Here is a 23,261-nt window from a genome sequence, read left to right on the forward strand (position 1 = left end):
TATGAATCTTGTAATGCCCACGTGCTGGTAAGTACAAGTATAAAGACACGTGTAATTGGGGCAGAAAGTCGCTCCATCGTACTGTTGGTTTCTTCGAAGTGGAGGCGCGTAGGTGTCGCCAGCCACATTACTGACGCCTGCCATCTTTCATACAAGAAATTACTTGTTCCCATAATTTGTATTCGGGGCCAGCGTCACACTTGTGATGTGCGATTAGAAAGGAGACGGCAATTGTAATGCCTCTTAGAAATGATCCACATGTGGGTGGTTACACCAGATTCTGGTCAGAAGAAAACTTTCCAATAAGAAAATCGTGATCTATCAATCACACGATAAACATGTTTTTTTGTCCCTAAAATATCCTAATAAATTACACTTAATAAGATCTTCTTGACAAATGAAATTTCTTTTTGGGTTCTACCAAGTAGTTACTGGTATAAAAGAAAAACCGCCCAGGGTATCACTACGTCAGATACTTTGTGTGTAAATTGATCGTAAGTATGTCTATGAAGTCAAGAAATCTAAGAAGCAACATATTTGAAACAATCAATAATGTAGGTAGGTTGTGAGTGAAGAGCATGCATTCAGACGAATTTAATTTCTAGTAGGTGCATATTAATTCCCACTATTCTGAGTACACCTAATTTGATAAAACTTGGAAGAAATATAACTTATAAATCAAAAATGTCTAATGTGTCTAATGGATGTTACTAAGTTAATTTTGCCACCGACTTCTAGGCCGATGCACCTAAAATTAGTTTTTTTTTGCTTTTTAGTGTTTTGGGAAGTCGGTTTAATTTTTTTGTAAAAAAGTTTTTTATTTACAGCTTTTCAGTGATACGAATAGTTTTCACTATCCATATAAGTGGGAAGTTCTCATTAATACAAAGAATATAAGTCCAAATACGAGGTATTTTACATATTCAGCTGTCGAGTTCCCTCGACTTTCTCTGGTCTCCATTATCAGGTCAGCTCCAAACCTTCACTGTTGCAAAGGTCTTGTCAATACAAATAATTTAAGCCCAAACACGAGGTAGTTTACATATTCAGTTGTCGAGTTCCCTCGGCCCTCTCTGGTCTCCATCATCAGGTCAGCTCCAAATCTTCACTGTTGAATAGTGCTTTTAGGCGTACACCTGAGTATCAAGTTTTTACCCTATGTATGCCAACAACTTTCGAAGGTTGCCCTCGATTTCTCAGGGTTTCCATCATCAGATCCTGACCTGATGACTATGGGACCAACTGGCAGCTATTCCGAGTCGAACACAAAAAGAATCACGTAAATCGGTCTATAAACCTCGGAGTAATCGATGTACATACATAGAAAAAAAAAAAAAACATACCGGCCGAATTGAGAACCTCCTCCTTTTTGGGAAGTCGGTTAAATAACGCATCGGATTTTCTTTATCCGGGTGCGAGAAGTACTTTCCAGTTTGTTCGAATTGTAATATTTGTTTCATTGATTTTGAATCATTGTTTTTTTTTGTGTTACATTAACTTAATGTACAAAGTAGATCATGTGACCTATTGAAAATATATTTCCTTAACACACACACAGAGGTTTTTACGCTTTTTCCAGCGCAAAGTGAGTAAATGCGTTGGTATTCCCTAGCTATGAGAGCCCTGTCCTAGGTATTGCACATCACTTAGCATTAATGACAGTCGTCACCATAAGCACCTGAACCCGGTGATTCATCTACAAGAAAAATACTTGGGTCGTTCGAAACGCGGAAAAGTTCAGTTCGCTTATTAAAATCCTCATAGTTACCGCTAACTTTACAGGAAACTTTCACTTACTAATATTTCTTTTTGATAAAAGGGAAATCATGTCACGTCACATGATAAACGACTGCAGACAATGTGCAGCGCGGGTGGATAACAATCAAGGCCGTCGAGAGTGGGCCACGGCAAAGCTCGGAAGATCTTAGAAAACAAAAGTGATCAAAATTTACGCGAGATGCGAATATGCGATTGCGTAAACAGAACATTAAGCTTTCCGAGCTTAGCACGCCCCACTGACGAACTCATGTCACCCACGCCCGCATTCTGACGGATTTATTAGATACGACTATCTAATCAAAATAAATGAAATGGCAATAATTATAGAGTTCATCGCAGGATATCCATTGGACACCTTTGAGTTATTCGCTAATTGATGAAAGTGAAAATGTTTCGTTATTCCATTCAATGACAGGCTAAGTTACTAGGTTAAAGCTTTCTCCGAAAAAGATTTATCAGGATTCTGACTACATATTTTATTACTCCATTACTCGATCATCTATCTGTTAAGTGATGATATCTTTGGTCTGGCAGTTTTTTTTAAGTTAGGATGTTTCGATAGTAGAGTCATAATTTCTAGCTTGTTTTTATTTTATAAATGAAGCATATGAATATGAAAAATATTATCTAATGATTCTTGGTATTGTGATTTTACAGACCAAAGTTTTTAGTATAAAAAACTTGTACATGTCCAAAACACAGAGGGCCTTACTACAAAAACTTTAAACCCTGTTTTACACTTGTCTAATAAAATTTTGGCTGCAAAATGAACCATATGTCAACGTCATAATTTGACATTTTTTTAGACAAGGCATAAACTGACGTTTAAAAGTTTTTGTGGTAAGACGGAGATTCTTTAAAAGGTTGACAGCGTTTTTTATAGTTAATTGGGATCAGATTGGAACAGAGTAGGTACGTTGATGGACGTACATAAACTTACCTACATAAATTTATAATAAGTAGTGGTTCCTGTATATGATATTCCCACATAAGTTATGCTTAAAAGTAAACCGATTTACATGGAACGACTGGTTGTTAAACACTTCCGTGAATGAACGAATTACCGAATGAACGTTTGCAATGTTTTAGTGCGACGCCTCCGTCGATATCTGAACAATACGTGGGCGGCCGATGCATTGCCAATCCTTAAACGGAAACCTTGTTTACCTACTTGTCTTCCCTTTAGGATAGCCGATATCGATGCGAGACAAGGTCCCCTGTCATTATGTTCACTGTAGTACAGCGAAGAATCTTATCTGGTACTTAATAAGTACGTGCATACATCGGCTTCCAGCATGTCCTTGACGAAAATGATTCAAATATATATTGTACTTCCGTAGTCGTGACCCGCACCTGATTGTAATCCGTGTAAATACCGTGATGAGTGCATCGACAGCGATGTTTACAATAAACATTTTTATTTCTTACGAAAAAGGAAATAAATGATTCGATTTGCATAATCGACGACGTATCGTCACGGTATACCTTTATATAGTAAAACTAGCTAAACGTAAGTGCAAACTCACCAAGCATAAGCCATCGCAAGTGTATTGAATAAATTACCAATAAAGCTTATGCAAAATATCTGCACGCCGTAGATTCAATATGTTCAAAGACAAAGGTCTATATTTTCCTATGTGCGATCGCTTTGTTAGCAATCGATGGTCAATGTCATAGGTTCAAGAACATGGTCGTGTAAGCGTTGGGGGCTTCATTAGCTGTTTATTTGACAACAAAAGAATAAACGACTAACTAACCTATAAACTGTACGTTGATACTGCTGAGTGAATTAAAAAATAGAAAACTTTCCAAAATTGCCTCATAAATTTGAGGCAATTGAATAAAAAATGTAGACGCAATTTAGTCATAAATAAAGCTATTGAAGACAATAAGAGTTCTTGACGATTCAGGTTAACGTGATCATTTACCGATGCTGAGTCAGACCCGAAACTAACTGTATACGGTCTAGGTTCGCACTTGCTCTAATACCCTACATCTTTTCATATCGCATTACATTCAAAAACTCTTGTGAACTCTTTATGCCAGTCTTCTCCTCACTATTGTACAAAAACATATGTATTTTTAGGCCATGTGTACTTTAGCTCTTGTTAAATTTTGAAACAATCACGTTGCGACAAATTAATATTATCTGATTAATTGTCTGCAAATGACCTATATACTGTGAAACTAGTTATCACCTACGCATCCCGCTAGCGAAACAATAATGCATTATATATGTGCTACTTATAACCTCCATGAAGCTCACACAACGGATTTGGTACTATTTAACAAACACGCGCATATTTATTTGGTACATTCAAATCGATTGACGCTCATATGAATACAATGGAGATTCGTTATCGGACTCTTCGTTGTAACAGATTTCAACATTAGTACATAGCCAAACCGTTAGTGTAGCATAATTTTTTATTAGTAATTGATTATGAATGCATCGTCTCGTGCTTTGTTTCAGATAACATTTTATTTCTATTTTAAATTATTTATATTCTTATTGTTAAGTTTTGTTTCTATTTATTGTATAAGTGTAGTGTTTATAACTAATGTTATTAATTAACGTGTATGTATAAACAAGCTCACTTTGAAAGCTTTCACTAAACGCCCACCGCGTGCTGCCGGCAGTCAGGGCTCGATCCCACAAAATACAGGTTTTCTTTTAAGACAGAAAAGTTGAATGCGACTAGAACGTGAAACACTATTTAGCCTAAAATCTAGCTAATTAGTATCTGCCACCTGCAAATTGTTTCAGTATTTGATTGACATAGTAGATAATGGCGAAAGTGAGAAGATGTCACGGTTAGTTATTTTAAGAGAGAAAGGCTGTTTTGGATACCTATGCTAAAATAATGATGGCACGCACGTAATGTGGCTTGAATTTGGATGATCGCCGAAACGAGACTGAACGCATAAAATTATTCTTGCTTGTTAAAATTTATAATTAGTGAGGTTACAAGAGAACAGTTTTTTACTAGATAATTCCTCGCATTAATTAACGCTTTAAATGTTACTCTTGGAATGAATCTCCTGCCACTTTCCAGTAATTATCAAAGCATAAGGAAATTATCTTTAACATGTTATTATACGATTGGAATCGAAGGAGAACTGCTCTTGTATGTGGCTCCGTGGTCGAGAAGCCATCAACGTCGCAGGTGTTTCGGATTAATTGACTGTTGATGAAAACAGTAAAACGGATACTACAAAACACGTAATTAAATTTTACTGCTCGAAAGGAAAGTAATTCTTTATAAAGACGAAAACATTTTTATTTATTATTAGGGTAGGTACTAGCTGCCCGCTATGGCTTCGCATGTGTTACAAATGTTGTCCTGATATAGTTAATAATATACTTACAACAAAATATATTAATTTGGTTAACGGCGAATCTAGTTGGAATATTGGGAACATTAGGCAGGTACAGTACAGTTAAGATGGCAAATAACTCAAATGATTCTCCAACCAAACAATGTAGGTGCTTATTACTGTTAGATCATAACAAAATTTGAGAAAGATATTACAACTGTTGCGATCTCTACATGAAAACTAGATCGAAATACGTACAACACAATGGCCGGGGCTAATTTCGCTCACAGTGGCAACACTGCTAATAATTATAAACAGTAGAGATATAACAATACGGTCGCAATTACCGTTCTTGCACGCCCCGGATACTTTCTACGAGACTCGTCTGCCACAATGAACAATCACATTATTATACTTTTTGTGTATATTAGTAAAAGTAAACACCTTTGTTACTTACAATGTCACATTCGTAGGAATCAAATCACTTTCCGATACATTCTAATGGGAACATTTACATACATGTAATCTAAATATCATACATTTATAATGTGCCCACATTCAAGAAAGATATTGAATGAACCTCAAATATTTTTATTATAATTTAACATCAAATGAATTTTTAAAGACATGCGATTTTTCAATCGTTAGATAGCAATTCTTCTATTAAGCCACATATAACAAACTTTAAATAATCAATAAATTAATATCAGTTCATTTTACAATAGTTACACACAGCACCGCAATTACTTCATTAAGTATTTTCTTAACTATGTTTATTTCTAAATGACTGCACAAGCAAAGTCCGACACGCATTAATGCATCTAAACAGGAAACAGCCATACAATGCGGTTTTTCTACTCCGTTATTTTTGGACTGTTTAGGGCCTAGATTTACCGCGGGAAAAGTTAGGAAACCGTTATTGCCACTTACGAAATTATTGGTTAAATTCTAAAAGTAACCTGAAATGATGAACTATCTACATATTGTAGCGAGTTCATATTAAATACAAAATTCTATAAACGCATGTTTATAAATGCTCCTATTAGAGTTAAAGGCTTCAGTACGCTTAAATAAGCGTTCATCGAGCGTGAATCAATTTATGAAAAGTCACTCATGTGAAGTGAGTAGTGACCGTGGTGGGAGTATATAAAAAACACCCTTTTATCTTAAAAATAAATTACTGAACTTAGCCTCACATATCTAAGCAAAGCCTACACTCGCTTTCGTCTTCCAAAATGGCGATAGTAATAACGATGAGTAATGAATAGAGAGCTGCTTTAATTCGCGCCGCTGCCTGTGCCCACGCACTCAGTACAACGCGCATCCACTCGGAACAATGCTTACTGGTTTACTTTCTCGATTGACTCATACAATTCATTGCATATGTCTAGCAGTACGAATTAGATAAATGAGTTCGGTATCAATTTGCAAAAGCATGAACCCATTGTGACATATTCTTAAACTTTCATTATTATTATGTTCGCCAGTCAAAATAAAGCCTTCTAGACATAAAATGAAAAGGAAAGTTCCAAAAGTAAAAAAATACTAGTGTAGGCGATCAGGTAGGCATTAATCAAAAGAACAAGTAATGCGTGAATTGTCCAGTTTATTTATTGACAAAGACCTCTAAGTAAGAATAAAATACACACATAATATGACGAATTCTACAGAAAACATTAAAACCGTGATAAAGTTTGTGCTGGCCCTGAGGAGCGCAATGTCCTCGCAAAACCTTTTATTCAACAATAGGTGCGTACTCGACAAAGAAATGACGAATTAACCGACAGGGTTCGTAAATTTCACACTTAAACAAAAATAAACATTTCAAAGAACTTTATGAAAATCTTCGGTTTTAATTTAATACTTGAACTATTTGGGCAGATGGGAAATGCGAATATTAACAGTTTCCGTCACAAGACCTTCGACGAGTTGCATGACCTTTTAATGTAAATAATAGCACACACCCGGTCATTGTCTAAGATGACACAAACGTCAAGAAGGCATACGCAACGTTGCGTTCCGGGTGGCGTAAACAAAGATGGAGTCGATGGAGTCGCATGTCAATGTTCTAAGAAATGTAAACGGGCAGGCAAGTGCACATATTGTAACATGTACAGGGAGGGCTGCGCGAGCGCACGAATGCACTAATGAACGTGTGTCGCGCCGCTGACCCCCGACCCACGCGGGTTCGACGCCCGGAGTCGCCCCACGCGCCCGGCCCCGCCTGGCCCTTCCAGGACGATGCCGGACAGCTTTATCACTATTAATCAGCAAAGACTACTGCTGTTGACTGTCCTCAGCAGTTTTCTTAGTGCGCACTAGCAAAAAGTGCCGATGATGAATTTTGTAGTATTCGACATTATAACAGGTAGCAGTATTCTTTTCTACTCAAGAAAGAGATTTTTTAGGAATTGATGAGGTCGGGAAGCAGGCATGCACCTGCTATTAAAGAAACAAACCCCCGACCCAGCGCATCTACAGCCTTAAACCTGGATATTCTGGCATCTTTGTTATAAACAAGCAAATATTTTTTTATGTTTTCCTAGTCAATAACTAACTGTTCGGCAAATATGCCATTATAAAATACACATATAGTTCAATATTACACATTTCTGTAAAAATGTATGTTGTTTCAAGTAAAATTATTTTTCTTCAAAAGATTTGAGACTATATTCAATATCGATAGTTTCTACTGACTTCTTACTGACTGCATTAAAAAAAGTAAGGCGTTTCCCTATAGGTAATTGTCTTAAACGACAGAACATCGCAGGCGCACCTGCTAGCAATTACGCAAAAGCGGACATGTGTAGTTAAAATCGAGGTACCGGCAAAACCCGTCCATCCACGGAGTGAAACTAGAGGTGGTTTACTGCAGCATCATATTATGGTACAAATAGTGCATTTATCAAGGTTATTTTTTTTTACAATGATTAAAATCTTTCAACATTTACAAAACATTCCATTCAAATGGCACAAGTACCATGCTTAAGAAAAAGCAGCTTCAGAAATAGACTTAAGTAGAGAAGAGAAGGCTTAATAAAGATAACTGCGTGTTCAGGTACATTGAGAAGGGTGAGGTCAGGAACATTGGGAGGGGGGAGAGGCAAGAGGTGCATATTTCGCGTCCGCAGGCAGACAGTGGCCCTCGGGAGTCAACGTACTGTGTGGGGACCGGTTCACTAATCGATCCCGCACCGACTGGCCTGCGCTCCTGTCCGCACCTAAACGCGACTAACGGCTCCTTCGCAACCAGCCACGACCAGATATCGTGCCACGGTGCACTTTGTTTTTCTTCGACTAACCAACTCATGCGCATACTATGTGTATTTCGTCGTACTAGATCTGCAATTTGATAATGGACGTACGTAGGTACTCTTGTAAAGGACTCGAATCTTTATTTTTTCGTGCGTGTCATCAAGTAACGTAGTACTACCAAGAAAGCTTAAGTTACGTGGTATAAATTGCATAAACAAAATAGCATGCAACCAGTAAGTAGCCTGTAGGTAGCCACGTACATATCTACTTTCTTGGTCTATTAGGTAATGTCTATTTACCAGAGAGCCTATTAAGTCATTATGTCACCATAATGAATGCTTAGCCGGCAACATGGTCGGTAAAGGCAGCGTAGTCGTGTGCGTAATTTTCTCTAAACCGATTGAAAAAAGCGTTAAACTCGAGACAATCCGGGCCGATTTCCGCGGACGTGACAATAGTATCATTGTTCGTAAGTATTGACCGTTGCGATGACCACGACGCATCACTCAAGTTTTTGTGACCTGCTTTTACTTAAGCCCATAATCTTCCCCTGATGTAACGGATTCTGATGTCTATCAAATCGATCATATATTATTATATAGATCGAATAACGTTTGATATTACGAACATGGTCTTGGATAAATATAAAGTCGTAGGCTATCGTAGGAATGATTTACAAACCATCCAAGTAGGGTCCAAGATGAGTGATTTATAGCATTCTACCACTAATAAACGAGGCTATCGGTTTGCTAGCTTAAATATTGTTTTATAATGATATATATTTATGACCATTGCCTTCTACAATATGTAGCTTTTTAATTGTTTACATTTAATGAAAACGTAGAACACACATGTCATGTCTTACACTTATCATGATCAGTTGGCAGAAGTCTCAATCAACTTCTAATTTGGCAACGCGTGTAATGTAATAATAGAAAAGAATGTTCAGAATGGCTAGATTCATTTTACTCAGTCAGTGATACATTTTACTGACGTGATAAATCGTAGAGCTCTCACTAAACGGTCGTTGATTCCGTCACATGTGCTCGTTCCTTGTACAATAGCTGCGGCGACAGAGCCAGCCGGTATAAATGACCGTCTTCATGAAGACATCCACACAAGTCACAATGCAGACTTATACATTGGAACAAGAACGCTGTTGTGTTATAGCACAGGCTCGCATCGCATTGAAACTAGATACATGTTTGCATTATAAATATACATACAATGCGTCTAGCTCTTTGTACCGGCTTTGGTTGAATTTTACGATTAAGTACCTGTCTATGTCGTTAAAACTTGGTACCATACCACTTTTTGCCTTATAGTATTTTATAACGTTAAGGTTAATTTTAGGCACAACGCCACAACTACTCACCGAAATGACAGATAATACGTTAGATTTCCGTCTTGAAAGAATAGACATAGCGGCGCCGTGTCAGCGAAGACCCTGATAAAGCCCTCGCAAAGCAAAGAGGACGCAAGGTCGATGCGCGGTTCTGTGAGCTATTGTTAAATTAACAGGATGTGATGAGACGCGACCTCGCCTTCATAATCCAATACTTGTATAGCGAAGAAATCATTTTCTTAAATTAATATTGCCTTGCGTTGCTGTCAAAAATTATGCGACAGCGGCTAGATAAATTATATTCTAACATTAGCTATCTATACTAATATTATAAACCTGAAGAGTTTGTTTGTTTGAACGCGCTAATCTCAAGAACTACTGGACCGATTGCAAAAATTCTTTCAGTGTTAGATAGCCCATTTATCGAGGAAGGCTATAGGCTACTTTTTATCGGATTCGTGCCGTGGTTCCTACGGGATGCGGGTGAAACCGCTGACAGAAGCTAGTAAAAGATAAATAGATTATATTCTAGCATTTTTTCCAAAATTTTCAAACTATTACCATTACCAATTTGTACTCTTTAGGAGAAAACTACCGTGAAAATAAAACTATAAAAGTGTGGTAATTTTTAATCAAAGGAGTCGCCAGGAAGTTGTACGTGCGGGGTAAAGAACGGGCAACAGGCAAGTGGCATAAATCCTCAATCGGATTATATCGGACGTAGCGATACGAGGCATAAATCGCAACGGCGGGCGGCGGCGTTCCGCCTCGCGACATGGAAAGCGTTTCTTGGCCGAGATCTACGCAGATCACGCCAGATAAATCTCTAGCACCGCGTGCCGTACCGAGCGGGGAACGTGGTGAAATCAAAAATATTATAAATTGTTATATCGATGCGATTCCTAATACCAACTATTTGGAATTTGTAATTACTGAAAGGTGATTTTGATTATGTGATCCGAGACATTATATTATGTACATATTTTGTCGCACAATATTTTTTTTTAACTGTGTTATACTTAGGTACATAATTTTAAATTTTAAGCTTATTCATTCGGCTTTGTCCATTGCAAATACAAAGTACTGAACGGCAAGAATGCAGCACATTTAAAGCTCAATAGACCGGTTGTGGATAGTCGCGTTAGCAGCTTGCAAAAAGCTCAGCGTGGGCCGCAGCTGCACCTACCTACTGCACTTCTAGTTTTACTGTGTCAAGAACAACGCCTCTCGCCCCCACCCCGCGCGGCTCGCCAACATTTGTCACCTGAATAATACACGAAACACCAGCTCTTGCGACAATTGGTGCTCGCCATGTACGCAATCGCCATTGCTTACGAGATGTTGCACTTTTCACTAAATAACAATGACTTGGGCAGCTTCCTCATTTAGTAATCTACTGCTTCAAAAACAATAGCAATTCTGATATGCCTTAAGTTACAGTAAGCCGAAATTGTTTACATTGATGTTCTACGTGCAACGGAGTTAGGAAATGCCAAATAAAATCAACGAGATGGCGTGTTTCCATTTAGCGAAAACCAGAATAATACATTATTTGCTGACAGATAAAATAAAGATTACCGTTTTAGTAAACGACCTTTCAGAGGTCCTTGGCATACAATCGTTGCGAAAGACGAGAAAATGAAACATATCGGCACGTAGTCATGTACATACACCAGCATTATTGCATGCGAATAAAAAATATCGTGCGACGCTTATTCAACAGGTTGTGATTATACCAAGTATATGAAGGTGCTGATTGTTACAAATTACAGTTTGGCGTTTGCCTTAGTATCCTTGAGTCACAGCTTGCGATTAAAGAAATCATTTTCACAACACGTACATTACATGCGCAATTTGCCGACAAACCAGCAATTACTGTCGCCGTCCCTTTGTGCAAAATATCAATTTATAGTCCTACGCGTTCAATTCGATATTATGTTAAGCTCTAAAATCCGGAACACTTGGAATAGGTTCAATGGCCTCTAATACAAATGTTTCTTGTAAGTCAAGTAATATTAAGTTAAATTACCTTAGCAACGTTCATTAACAATGAGCTGTTCAATATTCTATGTTTATAAACTGCAGTCGTGACGCGCAGGAAAACATTAAACAATGTAAAAGTAATAGTGTATCTTCACATCATCGCTAACAAGTACCTAGTAATAAAGTTAGGAATAATTTAACATTCTGTTCCAAAACGCATAAAAATATGCCAATCGCCAAATTAACGAATGCAAATAGCAAATAGGTATTATTTGCTATAAATATGAATCAAATCAATTACTATATTTACAGGTTTCTTTGTTGCCAGTAGTCGTCCATCAATCCATAAATTAAAATTGGTTTAGTTGTTTCGCTTTAAAATCGTTTTGTTTTATAATCACTTTGCAAATAAATAACCGGGTTGGAATAATTGATCACAATTGAGTTTTTTAAGCAGAAATATTTCATTGGCATTTAATTACTGTTATTGGGGTAGGTCAAACGTCATAATTCAGCGAAGATAATAAACAAAACAATTTTATTGAATTCAAATATTTAAAAGGTAAAAATCCTTCATTCGACCGAGTAACAACAAATTCGCAAGCAAATCTTGGTCAATAGGGTAACCGAATGTCAATGTTAGTTTCGCCAAACGAAGAAAAAAGGAAAATAAAAGTCAAGTGCGTTCCCACGAAACGACACGCATCGAAGGCCGCTACGTTAATCAAGCACGTGTGACAGCAGACCATAGGTTGCGCTGCCAATTTGTACAACGAGAACCACATACTTAATCATACAGTAATTGATTGGCACCTCTTGACGAACGCCAATAAAAGATGCCGCCAATCTCGATATTGCACACACAGACATATTTTTTTATGGTAAACTCTGTAAAATCACTTATTTATCGTTGTAAAGCCAAGTCTACATAAATTTCGGAGCGGTCTTGCGTCAGACGCCTCGGATGATCTCTGTACACATAAAGAAACAAGATTGCAATGGCGAGATAATTTCTTATTTATGCTGACAACAAGAACAAAGACTTGACTGCACGCGAAATAATTTAATTGAACAATATGATAATGGTGATCTTTAATATATTGATTTATAAATCATTATTTTGCACATGGTTTCCAGATTTGATTACAAAAACACTGGGAAAGGACGTTTAAGAAATGATATTCATATTTAAGAATTTGAGTGGGCTGTTGAGATTTACAAAAGGGAAATAGCTCGAGATTGAAGATATGAAATGGAATGATATAAGCGCGCGGTCCCGTAAGGATCAGTAGTGGTTGGAAGCGGGGTCGATTCACTCACCTGGCACGACTCCCCACAATATGACTTATGCCCCGCCAGCGGGCCCTAATTTGCAGATACCGTACACTAACCCGTACCTTGATACACCGTTAGTCTCGCTCAATACCATCATATATTGGAATAGATGAATCTTCACGTTTTTTCCTGCACACATGGGTGAGGATTAGAACTTCAAGCGTTAGTAACTTGAGCATAATGTTCTACACCTTCGAACTCATCCTCACGATATTGTGTCAGTTTCGAAACACTATGATAATTGCGGCGTGTTTATGCACATCGCACGTAGTCAAGGCTTACAGACATTACGATTGGGCGAAGGGACATTTATGTTTGATTTAAGCTTATCGACGGGTGCTCGGCAAATACAAATTTAGTTGAGCCATCTTCTGTCTAATAAAACAAACAAACGTGCTTATCAGTCTCCTTCAATTCTAATGACAACATTAGTATCTTTAGGTTGGACCTGATTGTAAACTGGTAATGATAGAGAGTTGAGCGTAATGACCATACAACTAACAAGACCAGTTTCTAACCAGCGGTTTTTTCGTATTGGTGCGTTTACTTATAAAGAATCTTATGAAATGCCATTCGTCGCATTGTAATCATTGGTGTTGTATTAAGTAAATTTATTATCTGTGGTTTATAAGACTTAATACTGTTTTTGATTGTCTGTGGTTCTCTTGTCCTTGCCCCGTGTGAAAAATGGTGTGCTCCAAATGTGCTCTTTTGATATTAATAAACTAAAAATACAATATTAAATCTTTCAATTCGATCCATCTACCTCAACATGGTAGCAGAGCGTGGTTAAAAAGAAAACTAAAGTGTGAGAGAAGAATAAAGTTCAATGACGATAAAAAATACGACTAAGACTTTGAGGTTATGGTGACAGAAAGCATTGAAAAAGGTGAAGAAGAAATTGTTGTGAAAATACGTAAATCTACAAAAATACATCGTCATTGTCGGCAAAATGGCTAAACAAGCAAAGGTGGAAGATATTATGATACCTATTTTTGATGGTGCAAACTATTCAAGTTGGAAATTAAGATTGTTAACATTGTTGGAATACAAAGAATGCCACGAGGCCGCCATTGTTAAGACGGAAAATCCCGACGCCGCAGGGAAAAAGAAGGATCTCAAAGCAAGAACTATAATAATGAGCACAATCTCAGATAAACAATTAGAGTATATTACTGAATGCAAAACGGCATATGAAATGGTACAAAAGTTTGACAAAATGTATTTAACGCAGTCAACAGCAATGCAAATAATATGTAGAGGAAAAATTGAAGAGATAAAATTAAACAATTACAACACAGTTGAAGAATTTTTTGTTGATTTTGAGAAAACAATAAACGAGTTCAAAAATGCCGGAGGAAAATTAGATGAATCTGAAAAGTTAAGATACCTACTAAGAGCGCTTCCACCAAGCTACAGTTACATTGGAGATTTTCTTGACGTGATTCCAGAACAACAAAGAACAGTTGATTATGTATGTTCTAAAATAAAAGAGAAAAATATGGCTGCTAGTGACTCGGAGAAGAAAAACAATGTGAGTACATTCGCTACCAAATCTGTAACTCAGTGCTTTATCTGTGGAAAAACTGGTCATTTCAAGAAAGACTGCTGGCATGGCCAGAAATATAATAAAGGACATCCGACATTTCGAGGTCATCAAAGAAGTTACAACAGAGGAGGAGCATACAGGGGTCATAGCCGAGGAAGAGGTCAATACAATTTTAGAGGTCATAGCCGTGGTGCAGGTCAAAATCATCTTGGTGGTCAAGGTCAGTCCAGTGGTGAATCAACAAACAACTGCTCATCGGAGTCGTGGATGGCTACAATATGTGATCCGGAAAGTCAGGTATGGGGGTGTATTGAAACAGATGAATGTAATAACAATAACAGTGAAATTAATTGGCTTTTAGATAGTGGGTGTACTGACCATATAATAAATAATGATACATATTTTTATAATTCAGTCGATTTGAAAAGTCCTGTCAATGTAAAACTGCCAGATGGTAAAATGTTAAAAGCTACCAAAGTCGGTACTGTTAAAATTTATTTTAAGAACTATTACAACCAAAAGAATGTAGATTTGAAAAATGTTTATTATGTTGAAGGTATTAAACAAAATTTGTTAAGTCTTTCAAAGATAACTAAAAGTTGCACAATAGTAGCTAAAAATGATTATGCAAAGATTTATAATGGTGTAAGAGAATTAATTGCAGTGGCTAATAAAATAAACAACTTGTATTGCTTAAAAAGTTTTGTCTGTAAAAATGAGATATATACACATTCAGTTAAATTGACTCAAAAAGAGAAATGGCATAGAGCACTCGGTCATGTAAACTTTCAGTATTTAAATAAATTGATAAATAATAAATTAGTACACGGTTTGCCTGATAGGATTGAAGGGATAGACATGAAATGTTCCAATTGTATTCAAAGTAAAATGAGTAATGTCCCTTTTGAAAATAATAGAACAAAAACTACTGAAACCTTAGAATTAATTCATACTGATTTGAACGGTCCACATAACACATCTGGATATGGTGGAGAAAAGTATTTCCTCACATTTATTGATGACTATAGTAAATGCACAAGGATATTTTGTATTAAAAGTAAGTCTGAAGTTGCTAGTTGTTTGATAGAATTTGTAAATTTAGTAGAAAATAAATTTGACAAAAAAGTTAAGAAAATTCAATGCGATAATGGTAAAGAATATTTAAATAAGGAAATTTATAACTTTATTAGGCAGAAGGGTATAGAGTTGTTACCATGTCCACCCTATGTCCATGAATTAAATGGGGTAGCGGAAAGATATAATAGATCTGCTATGGATATAGCTAGGTGTTTAATGAGAGAAGCTAAAATTCACAGAAGATATTGGCCTGAAGCAATAAAGACAGCAGCATATTTAAAAAATCGAACTATTGCAAATACAGTAGAAAATAAAACTCCATATGAGATCTTTTTTAGAATAAAACCAAATGTTGAGCACCTAAAAATTTATGGAAGTAGAGTTTTTGTCAGGGTTCCTGAAGCTTTAAGAAAAACTAAATGGGATGATAAAGCACAAGTAGGAGTTTTAGTGGGTTATAATGAAAATAGTTATCGAGTTCTATTAAATAATAGAATAATTAATGCTAGACATGTTCAGGTAGTTGAAGAAAATACAGAACTGATTTGCTTAGAAAAATTAGATGATGAGAAAGATAAATGTTTAGAAACTCAGAAAACTTCAGACGATACAGCTAAAACTGATGAGGATAGCGATGAAAATTTTGTAGATGTAGACGAGACTTATTCTAATGACGATAGTTCAAATGATAATAAGGAAAAGGATAAAGTAGAATCACATAAAAGAATTAGAAATCCAGTTTTAAGATATGGTAATCCAGTTTCACATTTTATATATGTTAACTACATTGATGTAAGTGTTCCAGACACTTTTGAGGAGGCGATGACCTCAAATGAGTCCAAACAATGGCAAATGGCAATGAACTCTGAAATTAATAGTTTAAATAAAAATAATACTTGGCAACTTGTTGAAAGACCAAAAGATAGAAAGGTTATAGATATTAAGTGGGTTTTTAGAAGGAAAAGCAATAATGTTTATAAAGCTAGATTAGTTGTGAAGGGATTCCAACAAAATGAATGCATTGATAATGCCTATTCACCAGTAGGAAAAATGCAAACTTTGAAAATTCTATTGTCATACAGTTGTAAAAATAATTTATTTGTTGAACAGATGGATGTAGAGACAGCCTTTTTAAATGCAAATGTAAAGTCAGAAGTGTATGTTAATCAACCTGAAGGTTATGAAACTGGTGACAGTAGAGTTTACAAACTTCAAAAGGCACTCTACGGTCTCAAAGAGAGTCCTAGAGTATGGTATGATTGTTTTGATAAATTTATTAGTACACTAAATTTTGTTAGAAGTAACTATGATTACTGTCTTTATGTTAACAGAGCAAGCAAAGATCCAATATACATTTTAATATTTGTCGATGATTTTTTAATTTGTGGTAAAGACAGAGATAAAATAAAAGAAGTAAAAACCAATCTGATGAAAAGATTTGCAATGAAAGACTTAGGGAAAATTAAAACCTATATTGGGATTGATATTGATTATAGCAATGATAAAAGTACTATGACTCTAAACCAAACAAAATATATTGAATCTTTGGCTGCAAAGTATGGTCTGAATAATACTAAGTTATATGATACTCCAATGGAAACAAATTTAAAACTAGAACAAGCTAAAGAAGTAGATGAAAGTATTAAGTACAGAAATATAATAGGTAAATTATTGTATATTAGTACAGGCACAAGGCCAGATGTTGCATACAGTGTAAATTATCTAAGCCGATATCAAAGTTGTTATAACCAAACACATTATAAATATGCGATGAGAATATTAAAGTATTTGTATAAAACTAAAAGTCTAAAGTTAACATACTCTGATAATGTAAACACTGACATCTTAGATTGTATGGTAGATTCTGATTATGCAGGAGATAATGTGGATAGAAAATCTACAACTGGTTTTGTTATTAGATTATATGGAAACTTAATTTTTTGGAAAACTCGTAAACAAAATACAGTAACTAAATGTTCTACTTTTGCAGAGTATACTGCTATGTCAGAGGCAGTGTCAGAAGTGCTTTTTATTAGAAATATGCTAAGTGAATCATTTGATGTAAAGCTAGGTCCAACAAAATTGTATGTAGATAATTCAGGTGCAATTGCAATTGCTAAATATGGTAACTTTACAAAAAACTCAAAGCACATTGAAGTGCAGTATCATTACATAAATGAGAATTATGAAAACAAAATAATTGATATTGTAAAAATTGATTCTAAATTTAATTTGGCAGATATGTTAACTAAAAGTTTGAATAAGACAGCTTTCTTAAGAAATAGATTGGAGTTGAGATTAATTTAGTTGTTGTATGTTAAGATTTAGTTTTGTTAAGATTCTAGTTTTGTTAAATGATATAAGATAATAAATTTAAGGAGGCGTGTTGTATTAAGTAAATTTATTATCTGTGGTTTATAAGACTTAATACTGTTTTTGATTGTCTGTGGTTCTCTTGTCCTTGCCCCGTGTGAAAAATGGTGTGCTCCAAATGTGCTCTTTTGATATTAATAAACTAAAAATACAATATTAAATCTTTCAATTCGATCCATCTACCTCAACAATTGGAAAACGACAAAATGTTGTATAAAAGCTAACCCACTTGATGGTAAGACTACCTATGTCAGATTTAAAAAAAGGTTTTAATGGTTAGACTGCTAAAATATGAATGTTAAATTAATAACGGCTACCAGACATGAGGAAGTGGGTAAAGCAAAAAGTGCTTAGTGGTTATTTGTTATTTTGTCTAAATTCCATACTGCCAGCGCATTATAAAACCCATAAGGAAAACGACTGCTTTATAGTTCAACGTCCATTAACTTTATTAATAATAGTCATTTTGTCCAGTAGATCTTCATTATTTGAACACTGAAAAACAGGAAAACTTGTAAAACTATTATAGGTATATTTAATTCGCATTTATAAGAATTCAATAGGGAATTATTGAGTTTAAAAACATATATATTAATTAAAGATTCCTCCACAAAATAGCTATGTGTATTATAATCATTTATCATGATAACTATTAAAACCAATTTTATATTGTGCAAATACTAACATTACAATATTATGCAATGTATAATTAAATAACAACACACGGAAATTTTAACGTTTAATTCTACATTGAACAAAGTTCTTATTGGATAAATGTTTACACTGCTGGCGCCATCTAGGTGTGAGTAACTGGTACCAGTCGAAAACGTTTACAACGATTCTATGTCAAGAAATGCAACGTGCTTACAGAAACTCCACTCTAACAACAGATGTCGCTACTTTCGCATTAATTACACGCATGGCCTTCACAAGTCCATGCAAAATGCAATGGAAGCAATAATAACTTGTATATTAACATAAAATTAATAAAATGTATGCACAGAAAATACTGCTGGCATTGAATAGTTTTGTCATTTTTATCGTTTTGATATAGGAACTGATAAAAGCAAGTTAGTGGCCAAGTGCAGATAGCTTGCTTTTCGCTATCATAATAAATATTACATCATTTATTATCACAGATACATTTATGGTAATGCGTCAAAAATATCAATAAATGAGCATTTTATTCACATCTTTTAATATTAACTTATGGCATCAAATTAACATGAGGAAGTTTTGGAAACTGCCTTGTTTTTTATTTATTTCTAGTTCATATTTAACATTATGAGATCCCGGGACTGCCAGATATCATACTATATCTGATATCTGGCTGTATGGTTTGATAAAGGACATTGACTGCTTGCTCACTTCTTACAGATAGGTAAACCCCCTCATCCCTTTTTTAAATAAAAATCAACCTTGAATAGTATTTCGTACAGTGTAGCACTGGAAGTCTTATTACAAAGGATATAGACACAGCTGTGTGCCACATCAATAAACAATTATTTACGGTCTACCGGCTACAGTCTGCTGTATGCAACATATAATTAAATCTCCTGAGACGATTAAACTGTGTTAGAATGTGTGACTCCAGAAATATCTGTGCACATCTTACTAAATGAACAACAAGGTTAGAAATGGTTGCCAACATTCATATAAGAGTTTGTTATGAAGAAGTTACATCAATATGCAGTATCTAATGATACAAAAATTGACTATGCATTATCCTTTCAAACGCTTGCTGTGGTCATTTTACATAATTCTTAGTAACTTGAGAATTTACTTTTACCTACAAGAGAAACCTTGAGTTTATGTATTCTAGAATTATAGAGAGTCTGTCAAGGTAAATATCTGGATCTACTGAACCGATTTTGAAAATAGTGTTACTAATAAAAAGTTAATTGTGATTGTCATATGCTATATTTTCTCTTGGTAAAGAGGCTCAGTTTCATTGGGACGCGGGGGAAAGAGCTGCGGAACGGTTAGTATCTTAGAAGCCATTTAACTAGTTCTTTGATGAAATCATTAAGTAGTGACGATAACAGTGTTTAAATTGTGGCTTACCTTTCTCTGTCTCCCCTGCTGCGGCTCCGCTTCCTATAGGACCCCTCAGTGGATCCGTCGTCGAGGCGGCGGCGCTTCGCCTCGTACGACCTCGACCGCGACCTGGAGTGCGACGAGTAGTGCTTCCTACGAGTGCGCGGCATCTGTAATCAGGACACACCACCATTATACATGTTTACCACACAGGGGAGCATGTGAAACGTCACCAGTATGACAGATGATCATGTATGAGTTAGTTCATAAGTAATGTTTTTGTTATTTATTACAAGTTTTATAAGTTGCGCATGTTTGTGAGTCATTCTGCACATACTAGATCCGTCTGGTGAACAACATGCGTCTCCTCATCATGTAGGCCCAATTCCAAAGAAATAGAATATTAGCATTTCTAGCACTTTAGGACTTTATTTCAAATTATGGTAATAGGCAGCTCAGCAATAGAAACAGTAAGCTGTGGACTGCCACGCTAAAAATGTTAACATTACTGGCAGCTGGAATAGGTTTGGTGCTTGTACTCAAGTACATAAGCAGGGCTTTTGCTGTTTGCTGTGTAAGCAGATACCATTTGTTGCTAATCAATTGGTAATTAACAACAAGATATTATACACAATATTAAGGATTTTATTCTAAGTTATTGTACTTAGGTTTAGCTAAATATTAGATATTTATTGCATCATTCAAAATAGCACTCTATGTATAAGCCATATTTAACAAATAATTCTATTAATTAAGTTTGTTTTAATTTTTTCAAAGTACCTAATAAAGCCTAGTTCTAATCATAAATACCAGCACTTAAAAAATATGAACTCTTTGGAAGAAACAACATGAAATCTAAAGCCACTGAAGTTTTATTTTCTTTAATTAGTTTAAGTTAATAATAGCACTAACACTTCAAGTTCTACCTCTATATTTCTTTGTGCACACAGTGATGTAAGAGTAAAATGTTAGAGTTTTGTTATGCCAATTTTATTATTGTGACGGGTTAAATGTGTAAAATTATTTAAATTCTCAAGACTACTGAAATGTTTATGTTCACCTCCATGTTTATGTTTAAAACATAAAAACATTCATATGAGCACCTGGAGAACCAGTGAATATTAGATTATGACAAGAAAGGGTTGAATCATAAAGAAATCAAAATTAAAACTGGTAAAATAAGAATCTGCCATGAAAGAATTTCATTACACAATAAAGTCATTACATTACATTTTATATTACTTAAAAGTAAATAAATATACTTTCAGTGCAGATCTCTTATAATGTTGGTACCACTGCATCAAGCCATTCCATTCAGAAACCAAACATGCGGAACAATGTATGACTATCAAAAATAATACATTCAGTTACAACTGCATCCATTATTTTTGGCAGTCACATACTTAAGGAAAGTACTTGTGTACTTCCACTTACCATAACACAGATACCAATACTCGTATCCGAGCGGTTTAAGCTGAAAAACATAAACTTTTTAAACCATTGACAATAAGTCAAAGGTGCGTAGTGGAAATTTATGACTTCACACTGGCATGCACTTTGAATAAGCAAGAAATTATTATCAAAATGAAGACACAAAGTTCTGAATTAAGCTCAATAACAAAAATAGTGAGACTGGTAGAACGCAATTTAAGTCTGAAGAATAGGATAAGCACTTTCAATTCAGACGGTTAAGTAATGGAATGATTCGGCTGGAAGTCTCTAAATTTCGAACATATACGTATTTTCAAATCAATAAAAATGTAATTAAGTAAATGGCATTCTCTCCATGACATACTGATAACTGATAAGCAAGATTAACTCTAATCGATCATCGAATCATCATATTTTGTTATTGATTGATCAATGTAGCCTTGAAATAGTAACCCATGTCTGCAAGATCATCAACAACATCAATATGCATAGGGTTTATTTATAGTCTAGCTAAAGTAAATCTTGATTCCAGCCTTCAAGTTCGCCAATTTTACCGCAGCTGCGACGCCTGCTAATACTACACGTATCTGCAGTTATTTGGCCGAAAGATGGTGCATAAACTAATTAAAATTGCTACTCAATCAGCTATCACTACTAAAGTGTGTAAAAACAATATTTTCAATATCCAATTTGCTCAAATAGACATTACAATAAATGTCACAAGTTATTTACATTTTACATGCTGGCGCCATGTTGGTTTCTCTACGACTCCGCTGGAGCCCTAAGTACGCGTTGATAATAAATCACATCCATTTTAACTTACCCTTAATTCACGTATATATTTCAATTTACACCAAAGCAGTTGAGTAAAATTAGTTAAACAATTCCAAGTTCGGGATGCTGAACCTTGAAGTATGCTTCTTCGCAATAAAGGCCCGAACATCGATCCGAATCCAAGACAGATGCTTGTTGGTTGGTTGAACGCAACGCGATGGCGTAAAATCGTAACTCAAGTTTCTCTTCCGTATCAAGAAAAATATTTTATTATTCTACCAAACTCATATAATTCATAAATGAATCTAAATAAAAATAAAAAAACATATTATTGAAAATAATTACAATAAAAGCACGTTTTATAGAAATATTTAGATTAAAAGAATTAAAAAGTTATAATTATAAAGGAAGTTGACACATTAACGCCATCTCGGGTATTTTTCTAGAATCATGAGCATCATCGTAGTACCAACACAACGGAACTTAAAATGCGTTCATATATATATTTTTTAGGTTACATTCGTATTTAGTGATTTTTCTTTATTTTACCATTTTAAAACATTCATTTTCGGTACTAAACATTAATGATTTTAATAAGGTATTTTTGTACTAGTTGTAATGCTTTCTTCGTTTAAAGATAAAGATAAAGATAGTTTGGCTTTAGACTGTAATCATGAGATAATATCCGGGTGCTGCAGTATTAGAGTGATTACCAAAGGTAGGTTAATAATTAAGGATTTTGTGGTAATATGAGGCTATTCACAGATAGGGGGTTGCCCCCTGAAATCTATGTAGAATTTTCCTAACTCTTAAACCAACCATGTTACTTCTACATCACTTCATGTACCAGGCCGCGAGACCTCTTTCGACCAATACCGCATCTATACAACCCCACAGCCCAAATTGCGTAGCCGATAGCTTCATGGTATTATGCCCTACAGTCCCAAAGATCAACTTGGTTATAGATGCATAACTTGTTAAGTTTTGAAACGGTTACCTTTACCT

General features: G+C 35.3%; 1 protein-coding gene across 2 annotated transcripts in view; it reads right to left on the reverse strand.

The window, feature by feature from the left end:
• LOC124634356 (dual specificity protein kinase CLK2) overlaps positions 1–22,556 on the reverse strand; it is a 55,685-nt gene extending 33,129 nt beyond the window's left edge. The window contains exons 1-3 of one of the 2 annotated variants that reach the window (XM_047169911.1): positions 22,306–22,445; positions 21,486–21,525; positions 20,079–20,221 (exon numbers count right to left, since the gene is read on the reverse strand). In XM_047169911.1, coding sequence (XP_047025867.1) covers positions 20,079–20,221; positions 21,486–21,488 — 146 coding nt within the window. In that variant the 5' untranslated portion in view covers positions 21,489–21,525; positions 22,306–22,445. Of the gene's footprint in view, positions 1–20,078; positions 20,222–21,485; positions 21,526–22,305 lie in introns of both variants that reach the window. The other variant, XM_047169910.1, reaches the window with a different exon arrangement.
• Positions 22,557–23,261: the final 705 nt, after the last annotated feature.

Source organism: Helicoverpa zea, chromosome 11 (assembly GCF_022581195.2).
Source record: "Helicoverpa zea isolate HzStark_Cry1AcR chromosome 11, ilHelZeax1.1, whole genome shotgun sequence".
NCBI lineage: Eukaryota > Metazoa > Arthropoda > Insecta > Lepidoptera > Noctuidae > Helicoverpa > Helicoverpa zea.